Source organism: Brassica oleracea, chromosome C9, assembly GCF_000695525.1.
Source record: "Brassica oleracea var. oleracea cultivar TO1000 chromosome C9, BOL, whole genome shotgun sequence".
Classification (NCBI taxonomy): domain Eukaryota; kingdom Viridiplantae; phylum Streptophyta; class Magnoliopsida; order Brassicales; family Brassicaceae; genus Brassica; species Brassica oleracea.
In genome coordinates this window covers 33,723,697-33,733,674 of record NC_027756.1, presented here as the reverse complement: position 1 = coordinate 33,733,674, position 9,978 = coordinate 33,723,697, and the positions used below count along the sequence as shown (strand labels likewise).

Genomic DNA, 9,978 nt, shown 5'->3' with positions numbered 1-9,978 from the left:
TGACCGAGTGTCTTGGTCGCTTAATACGTAGCGACCGACGAGTGGCTTGGTCGCTCAATACGTAGCGACCGACCGAGTGTCTTGGTCGCTCAATACGTAGCGACCGACCAAGTGTCTTGGTCGCTTAATACGTAGTGACCGACGAGTGGCTTGGTCGCTCAATACGTAGCGACCGACCGAGTAGCTAGGTCGCTCAATACGTAGCGACCGACCGAGTGTCTTGGTCGCTCTATACGTAGCGACCGACCGGTGGCTTGGTCGCTCAATACGTGGCGACCGACAGAGTGTCTTGGTCGCTCAATACGTAGCGACCGATGGAGTAGCTAGGTCGCTCAATACGTAGCGACCGACCGAGTCTCTTGGTCGCTCAATACGTAGCGACCGACGAGTGGCTTGGTCGCTCAAATACGTAGCGACCGACGGAGTATCTAGGTCGCTCAATACGTAGCGACCGACGGAGTATCTAGGTCGCTCAATACGTAGCGACCGACGGAGTATCTAGGTCGCTCAATACGTAGCGACCGACCGAGTGGCTTGGTCGCTCAATACGTAGCGACCGACCAAGTAGCTAGGTCGCTCAATATGTAGCGACCGACCGAGTGGCTAGGTCGCTCAATACGTAGCGGCCGAACGAGTAGCTAGGTCGCTCAATACGTAGCGACCGACCGAGTGTCTTGGTCGCTCAATACGTTGATGCCGATTTTTACGGATTTTCAGACATTGATTCTGTCGTGACCGATTTTGACCCCAACAATTGTAGACTCTCTATGCTCATGGTAGACTCTCTATGCTCATGGAAGTAACATGAGCCGGAGACTGAGGGATCCAAATCCGATTACTAGTAATAGGGTAAAGACAGGAGGATATGGGCAGATAGTCGTTTGTGTGAGGTTGTTGATAAACAACATACTTACATTCTTTTTCTTTATACATATGCTCATACAGTTTGATTCAAACTCAAAAACTATAAATTCTCATTGGCTACAAGTCTACAACACACTTGCACTCTTTATGCCTCCTTTGCTTATAGTTTATTCAGACCACAATTTTGTTTCTTTTGTTAAAATTTATATTGGTTTGGACTAGACGAAGCGTATATTTGTATCCTATAATTTTATGTGCCGATTGTGTTACTGTTGTTTTGTAACAGGAAGGATAGATCCTAATTTAGAAGCTCACTTAGAATTCAAAGACGTGAGAATCAAAACATAGAAGACGAGTACAAAGGATGATGATGTTTGATGAAGATGAGGAATAAGAAGATGAGGAATTAGGTTTCTGATTGATTGATTGTTTTTCCCAAATTGGTCAAAGCCTTACATATACTAGGTTAAACCGTAATTGAGATAACAAAATCCGCAGACATGTTCAAACCAAATTAAAGAAGTAAACCAAACATAACTCCTGTTACATGTTAGCAGAATTAACGGGTTTGCTTGCGTTTGTTATTGTATTCACAAATTACAATACCCCTGCTTGTTTCTTCATCGCGTGTCCAGCCGCAGCGTCAGGTAATTAAGCCTTTCATCCAGCAACATACAACACCGGTGATTTGTTTTCCCGCCGCTGCGGCAGTTAATGACAAACAAAACCGACACCGACGCAGACGTGGAAAATTTCAGCGACACTAGCGTCACGTCTTTTATATCTCCAGCAATCAATCGGCGGCTCTGTTAACTTTCCATTCTCTTTTTTTTTGTGTCTGTTACCGTATGTTTTTAAACACTGCCGCTGAAAGCAGCGACTATGAAACGAACATGCTTAATAGCTCTGTTTTTTTGTCAATCGCTGCGTCAGCGTTTGCGAACAAAAAACACAACAGGAATCATATCGGATAACAGAGTAAAATGGGGATGGGTGAGGTTTTTGGTGTGGCTGGGTAAAGACGCGACGGCCGGCGGATTGGATTGACGCTGAAAATATCTGCGTCAACGGCAACTCTGTTTTCATGTCTCGCGTTGTCTGTTGCGGCTGATTTTTGTTCGAACAGCAATGAATTTGTTGCCATGCGTAGGTTTAATTTCTGTCGCTGCCGCTGACGCCGGCGTTTATTAAACGAACATGGCTAATGGCGAAGCTTTATTGAGGATGTTAACCAAATTCTATTTGCACTGTACTCTTTAATCTAGAATGTAATCGCAGTACGCCATTCTTATCATCTTTTCCACAAAGCACAACCGGTATGTTCGGAAATAAAACAATCTTGCAAGTCCAATGTATTCATATTTCAAACTGAAGGTAAGAAAAACAACTTGTGGTTAAAAAAAGAAGGTAGGAACAATAACAGGTTTTAATCGACATTCCGACAAACAGACGAGTGAAACAAACAAAATAAAATTTGTAAAATAGAATATCGTTAGGGGTAAAATGGTACATAAGTTACTGTCGTCAAGCTGACGCAACTCTTTACGGATAGTCTCATTCTCTCTCAAGATGATCCGAAGCTTTTTCTTAACACAAAAACCTACTTTTGTTTTGTAATTTTTCTAGGGTTTCCTCGAATTCCACAGCTTGATTCATGATCGAATTCTGATCAACTTCGTTTTGTTCCGATAAAAACATTAAACGATAATCTATAGAAAGAGAGCGAGTTAGGGCAATACAAAAGGCCTAATGGATTTCAATTTGAACGGAGGCAACAAGCGAGTCGTCGACCGACTCGGCGGGTCGAATCGTCCGGCGGCGGCGGCAAAGGGCTCACGTCAGGAGGTTTGGTCGTACTGGCGGGCGGGGCGGTGCAATCGGAACCCTTGCCAGTTTCTACACCGAGAGTTACCGGGTCCGGTTCCGAGTCAGGTTATTCGAACAAAAGGGTCGCTGACGAATCTGGGTTTGCGGGTCCGGGTCGCCGGAGAGGACCCGGATTTAACGGGAACTCTAGTAATACCTGGGGGAGGTTCGGTGGGAACAGGACGGTGACCAAGACGGAGAAGATTTGCAGATATTGGGTGGATGGGAGCTGTAGTCACGGTGATAAGTGTAGATACTTGCATTGCTGGAGCAAAGGAGATAGTTTCTCGCTGCTGACTCAGCTTGATGGGCATGAGAAGCTTGTGAGTGGGATTGCTTTGCCTTCTGGATCTGATAAGCTTTACACTGGGAGTAAAGATGAGACCATCCGTGTCTGGGATTGTGCTTCTGGACAGGTCTTCTTTCCATTCTTTTTTATTTTGTATCACAGGGAGGGCCTTGATGATTTGTTTAATAAATAGTTTGGTTTAGATGTAGTAGAGTGACTCGAGAGAAATCAATTTGTACAAGTACGGTAATGAGCTATATTGGTGGGAAATTGGTGTCTTCATGTCAAATTAGGAAAGTGTGTAATTTTTTTTTTTTTTTCAGCCTCCCTTGGTGCTATTTGATCTTTGATAGAATGCAACTTGTCAAGTTTATTCAATAGGAAAAGAAAGGTCAGATTCTTTTAGATCCTGAACGAATATTTTGAATTAAATGATGTTCTAGCTTATTATAAAACCATGTCTTGTTACATCTCTCCTTTTCAGAAGCATGTATGTATTTGAGGAATTCATTTCTGATCCTGTGAGACACTGTTTTAAGCTTACCTATCGTGGCTACTATTGTTTTCTCTTTCGATCAGTGTACAAGCGTACTCAATCTTGGTGCGGAAGTTGGCTGTGTGATTAGTGAAGGTCCGTGGCTATTGGTTGGCATGCCAAATCTTGTGAAGGTAAGTTATAAATTTGGTGCTATTAGCATTGTCTTCCTTGACTGTCACAATATCGAGGAACCCGCTTTATTGCTTTGCTTGTTGAGTTATAGTATTGTTGTTGATAAATAATACAGGCTTGGAATATCGAAACCAATACAGACCAGAGTCTCAGTGGACCTGTTGGCCAAGTGTATTCTTTTGTTGTGGGTACGGATCTACTCTTTGCAGGCACACAGGTAAAGTTCTAACTCGCAACATATATATCAGCTTTTGGTAAAGTAAGTCAGAAGTTGTTTACTTTGCGTGCAGGATGGGTCTATATTGGCATGGAGATATAGTGCTGCCACCAACTGCTTTGAACCGGCGGCATCATTGACTGGCCATACACTTGGTGTTGTTACCCTATATGTTGGGGCCAATAGGCTCTATTCCGGGTCCATGGACAAATCTATTAAAGTGAGTCCTAGTATTAAAAACTTCCATTGTTTTTTGTTTGAGCTAATTTTTTTGGGTTTATGTGTTTCTAGGTTTGGAGCCTAGATAATCTTCAATGTATACAAACGCTCACGGATCATACATCAGTTGTGATGTCTCTTATTTGCTGGGATCAGTTTCTTTTGTCTTGCTCATTGGACAACACTGTCAAGGTCAGGTTCATTGTTAACTATCCATCAGAGAATCTTGTGAACCTTTTCTACATTCCCCTGTTGACGTTTATTTTTTTCTTTCTTTCTGGGCTCTATTAGATATGGGCTGCAGTTGAAGGAGGCGACTTGGAAGTTACATACACTCACAAAGAAAAACATGTATAGTTTCTCTTTAAACGTGTGGTATCCTCTCTTTTAGTCCTAATCTGTAACAACTTCTGGAATTGTCTATATGGGATTCAGGGAGTGCTAGCGTTATGTGGTGTACATGATGCAGAAGCCAAGCCGGTTTTGCTGTGTTGTTGCAACGACAGTACCTTACGTCTCTACGACCTGCCATCGTAAGTCTCACAACACTTAATTGATTTCTGAACCTACAGTTCTTCATTTTGCTATCTGAAAGCTTAGGTTCATTTATTAGATTTACGGAGAGGGGCAAAATCTTTGCAAAGCAAGAGATACGGTCGATCCAGATAGGTCCAGGGGGCATATTTTTCACGGGTGATGGAACCGGTCAAGTTAAAGTATGGAAGTGGTCCACTGCTCCAATAACCGCGGCTATGTCTTGAGGGAGTTCGAAATCTTGTCAGAGTTCTTTCCTACGATCTTCTTGTACCATTATATATGAGTTTCTCTCTTTACTAGTGTTGTGTCCATCCTAGCAAAGGCCATGGTCTGATGAAATTAGGCGAGACTATGCCATGTTAGGAGTTTTGAGATATAACTGGGAGAGTTTTGTCCAGTTTCAGCACTGTCTATCTTGTAACACTTTGATTTGTATGGGTCATCATATCAGTCGTAACAAAATATTTATCTATTCAAGAAGAAGGATTACGAGAGTGATGATACAGAAGCATTCTTATTACAGAAACACTTAAATGTTCTTAGAAGACCAAATAATACTTTTATATTTTTGTTTCAGAGATTGAACATAACTTTAATAGCATTGCTTCCACGAGCACTGGTTTCAAAGGCATCTTCCACTTCCTTCTGAGAGAAACCAAATCTGTGGGTTATGAGTGGCTTCACATCAATCTTACCACTTGTAAGGAACTCGAGACATAAAGGCCATGTGTTCTTGTACCTGAACACACCCACCACATCTACCTCCCTGTCTCAAAACCAAACTGTTTCAGGACCATAATTGTTTTCAAAGTTTCTTAAAGTGATGTTCAAAAGAGGTTATTACCTTGCAGCTGCAGGAGTGAGAGGGACAGTCATTATACCGTGACCCATTCCGACAAGGCAGACTTTACCGCCACATCGAGTGGCTGCTAATGCTGTCGACATGGTTTTGTTGAAACCCGCACAATCAAATGTCACATCGATGTTTGACCCAATAGCTTTCTTAATTTGTTCAACCTCAGAACCAACATCCTGCAATAGTATAAAAGAACAAATTCTTATCTTATACAATCAGATCATTATGTTTCAAAAAAGTAAAAAAGAGAATGAACCTCTAAGCTTGTTGTCACTTTAACAATCCCATCTGCGCCTAGCCGTTTGGCTACGGATAAACGGTTATCATCAACATCCACAATGACAATCTTTGGCACACCAAAAGCACGAGCAGCCAACATGGTGACAAGTCCAATAGGTCCGGCTCCCATTACCAACACGTTTGTCTCAGGACCAACCTCCGCTCGGCGACAAGCATGCACACCAACACTTAGTGGCTCACACATTGCTCCTTCCTCCAGACTCACATTCTCAGGCAGTTTGAAGCACAGATCCGCAGGGTGAACCACTTGGTTAGCTAGAGAGCCATGAACCGGTGGGGTTGCAAAGAACTTCATCTCAGGACAAAGATTGTATCTTCCTTCCTTGCAGAGGTTGCATCTCCAGCAGCTAATCCCAGGTTCAAGAGCCACTCGGTCACCGACCACTAGATGTTTCACTCCTTCACCTACCTCTTCAATGATCCCGGCACATTCATGTCCAATCACCATCGGTTCTTTCACAATGAAATCCGCACATCTCATGGTCTTTGTTTTGTAAGATCAAAAACTAATGTTAAGAAGACCCCATAACCAATCAAGAAATAAAAGATTCTTTCTGAATTATTACAAGTACCTTGAGGTAATGAACATCACTTCCACAAATTCCAACAGCCTTCATCCTAACTCTCACATCATGAGGACCTTCAAGGATTTGAACAAAAAGGTCACATACAAATCCAATCAAATCCCATGAGAAGAAGAATACGCTTTACCAAGGGTAGGAAGAGGAAAAGGTTGGATCTTGAGAGTGTTGAGACCAACCAACCAAGCAGCCATGTTCTCTTCTTCCACCTTTGAGCCTTCTCCCTGAGACATTCCTCCTTTTCCCATAACTCTTCTCTGCTCAAAGCACCTGTACTGATCTCAACTTTTAGATTTAAGGGAAACGGAAACCAAACCCACCACAGGCTTAAAGAATGATTAAAGAAAATAAAGGGGTCAGCATCGAAATCACCATCAAATAAATAAATAAAGAAATACTTAAAAATACATTAACCAGAAAAAAATTGAAGCGGTGGATGGATGGCTGGCTTTTATATGATTTGGATAAACCCAAAAGTCTTTTTATCCTTTCTTATCATTATCTCGTAATCTAAACATAGACAGACCGAGAACACGGTTCCTATGTGTTGGATAACGTTACACATCAGATTAGGATGCTAATAAAAATCAAGAACAAAAGGTGGTTTTTGAAGACAAATGAGACGAGTTCGTGACGAGCATCATAACTATTATTTGATTAGCAATGAAGATCATTATTATATCATCACTTCTTTCACTTTGGTGGTTTGATACAACATATTGTATATATATCAAAAACCTGAAAATATGTTCTTGGTAACCATATTTTTTGGGGTGAATTTGCCGAATGACCAAATTTGAAAAGAAAATTAAGTACAAAACATTGATTTTGACATAATTAAGTCCATAACAATTATGTCAAGTTTTATCCTGTACTACATTTTTTTGTTCAAGTTACTAGTAATAGTGTGAGAAAATTGATGACATCAACAATTTGACACTCCATAATTAATTATCACACGTAATACAACTAACACCACACTTTTGTTTAACACATAAATATGCATCTGATTTTTCTATACCATATCACTGAAATATAATAGGATTCAAAATCCAATCACATCTAGTAAATACTAAACTTTACTTCAAACCTCAACTCTTGAATACTAAATCCTAAACTTTAAACATTACCATTCCATCTAAATATTAAACCCTAAACCCAAATATAAACCTTAAACCCAATTATCAAAATCTGAAAATAGTATATAATATTATGTAATATTAAACTAAATCCAAACCTAGTTTTTGAATAATATAGGACTCCAATCCAACACACAACTCCTCAATGCTAAACTGAGACCTAACTTTTGAATACTAAACCCAAAAAATGCTATCACTAAACCCAAACCTAAACTCCCACCTTCCAAATACTAAACCTAAATCCTAATCACTAACCATAAACCCAAGTATAGACTTTAAACCCAAATAGAATGAAACAAAATATATAGTATAGTATAAATTGGTGAGCAAAATAGAACACTATTTATTAATCGTCAAATGGAACATACATAATACAGTCAATAAACCCAAACCTCAAACCCCACCTTCCAAATACTAAACCCTAAATCTTAATCACTAAACCCTAAACCCAAGTATAAACTCTAAACCCAAATAGTATAAAACAAAATACATAGTATAGTACATATAGTTGTAAACTAGAAATTGATAAATAATGAATTTATCAAACAATTGATGGTACAATAATACAACTACCGTAGCATACTATTTAGTTTGGTACTTGCGAATGGTACAAAAATATAAGAATCGTACTAGACTATAAATTTCGTTCACTACATATAGTATAGTCGGCGAGTTCATCTTCTTCACATCTTCCTCTTTTTGCAGACATGGTGATACACACATTCACTGGTCCAAAGTAACTATTCTTCACCATACCATATCAATATAGCATTTTATAACAATTTAAATAACAACGAAAAAATCAAGATCAACAACATTAAAGAAACTAAAAAAAAAAAAAGAAATCGTGACGTCACTTCATCGTTTTCTACGGTGCAATCTTCTCCTCCAAACTCAATTCCACAAACCCAGAATCCATGCACTTTCTTCGTCTTGAGATGAAGTGGTTTGTGTTCGTATGTATGAAAAAGAAACATAGATTGGAGGAAAAGAGGAAGAAGAGAAAAAGATGTGCACTAATGATAACCACAATTTATTAAATCATTTATTTAATATTTTTTTTAATAAATAATTTTCAGCAGGTTACACAGGTTGAATTGAAGGGTAATATAACATTATTACATAAAATACATATACTGTAGATGAAAGTTAGGGGTTCTAGTTATCTAATGAATTATAATTTGTTTGAAGGTTATACACCCCAATTCCCCCCCTTTTTTTGTCCCAAAACGTAATGTGGTAAAAAAACACACAAGGAGAAATTGAAATGAATGCATCTCAGATCTTTGAATGCAAGAGCTGTCTGTCTGGCTACAAAGAGGATCACACTTATTCCAAGATGTGACTCCAAGGAAATGAAGAAACCAGAGTGGCTGAGGAATGTGTAATGATCAAGGCTGGTAAACCTCGGGAAGACGAAGCCCCACACTAGCTGCAGATTTGCCAAGCACCCGTTTCATTTCTTCAGTTCTATCAACTGCAATGTTGTATGAGAACAACAGATCCTGCAATAACCAATTTACCTATCGACGTGAGAGACTAGACACAAGAAGCAGCCAACTAAGTCGGTGTATATCTATATATAATAGCAAACTCGCATTCTGTATCCGATGACATCAACTTTTTTTATAGTAAAATAAAAATAAGATCATACGGTTGAGATTGTTAATGCTATGCAATCTAACGGATAAAAATATAGTTTCATTTAAAAGTCTTACGTCATGAATACTCATGCAAACGGTATCTCCCCTTTCCTTTCTTTGAATCGTCACTTCTTAGGAGACGCAACCTTTTTTTTTTGCAACTGATTTTAAGCAACCTTTTGAGACACAACCCTTCACTTCTTATATTTTGTTTCTTTATCCCATCAAATTATCATTGTTCTTATTTTTGTTCAGTTTTATCATCATTTCTTCAAATTTCTCTAGGTAGATTTTTTTCATTATGGAATATTCCTTATGATTTCACCACCACTAAACCTACGTCGTGAGTTTGTTGTTTCTTTGCCTCTGACTCCCTTTGACTTTCCTATGCTTTTGATCCATCTCTAACATTTTCTTTTTTGATGACTTCAACTCTTATTTTGCCTATAGGATCTGCTATTCAAAACCACTTGTTTTTTTTCCGTGTATCTCCAAATAGAAAATGTATCTCTCCAGACTGAATGGCCGTCAAAACATCAGTGAGAAGAAGTTATATTTACAACAGGTTCTAAAATAACGCGGCTAAGACGGCCATTTGAGCGGAGAAGCCTGTCCGGTGGCCGGTGGGCTACGTGGCGTTTTTATCCAGTCAACAAATCGGGGATATTAATGTAATCCATTTTCCATGTTTTAGGTTCTGGTAGTTTGGAATCGAGTGTCTGGTTATGTGTCTTTTAAAACTGTGTAAATGTCAAAGATATTCAACAAGAAGTTACAATGAAAAAAACCGCAGAGAC

The 9,978-nt window shown here is 39.4% G+C and overlaps 3 protein-coding genes across 6 annotated transcripts in view; 1 reads left to right on the top strand and 2 right to left on the bottom strand.

The window, feature by feature from the left end:
- Positions 1-2,406: 2,406 nt before the first annotated feature.
- LOC106318575 (zinc finger CCCH domain-containing protein 63) lies at positions 2,407-5,190 on the top strand. The gene is given in 9 exon segments (XM_013756607.1): positions 2,407-2,797; positions 2,800-3,146; positions 3,599-3,688; positions 3,805-3,906; positions 3,980-4,126; positions 4,198-4,317; positions 4,417-4,476; positions 4,561-4,658; positions 4,739-5,190. Coding segments are annotated over 9 exon segments (1,296 nt in total). The 5' UTR covers positions 2,407-2,613; the 3' UTR covers positions 4,887-5,190.
- Positions 5,110-7,110, bottom strand: LOC106318576 (sorbitol dehydrogenase). Of its 2 annotated transcripts, XM_013756609.1 has the most exons (6): positions 6,814-6,914; positions 6,530-6,669; positions 6,391-6,458; positions 5,775-6,302; positions 5,507-5,694; positions 5,110-5,428 (listed from the first exon to the last, which is right to left on the bottom strand). In XM_013756609.1, exons 2-6 carry the CDS (start codon positions 6,645-6,647, stop codon positions 5,236-5,238), a joined length of 1,095 nt encoding a protein of 364 aa, XP_013612063.1. In that variant the 5' UTR covers positions 6,648-6,669; positions 6,814-6,914; the 3' UTR covers positions 5,110-5,235. The 2 variants fall into 2 exon arrangements, with proteins under 2 accessions (XP_013612063.1, XP_013612062.1); XM_013756608.1 differs by having other exon boundaries at positions 6,530-7,110.
- A 1,584-nt stretch (positions 7,111-8,694) lies between these two features.
- Positions 8,695-9,978, bottom strand: part of LOC106316102 — a 3,007-nt gene continuing 1,723 nt past the window's right edge. For all 3 annotated transcript variants that reach the window (XM_013753970.1, XM_013753969.1, XM_013753971.1), the window contains one exon: positions 8,695-9,043. In XM_013753970.1, the coding sequence (XP_013609424.1) occupies positions 8,930-9,043 (114 nt within the window). In that variant the 3' untranslated portion in view covers positions 8,695-8,929. The remainder of the gene's footprint in view (positions 9,044-9,978) is intronic.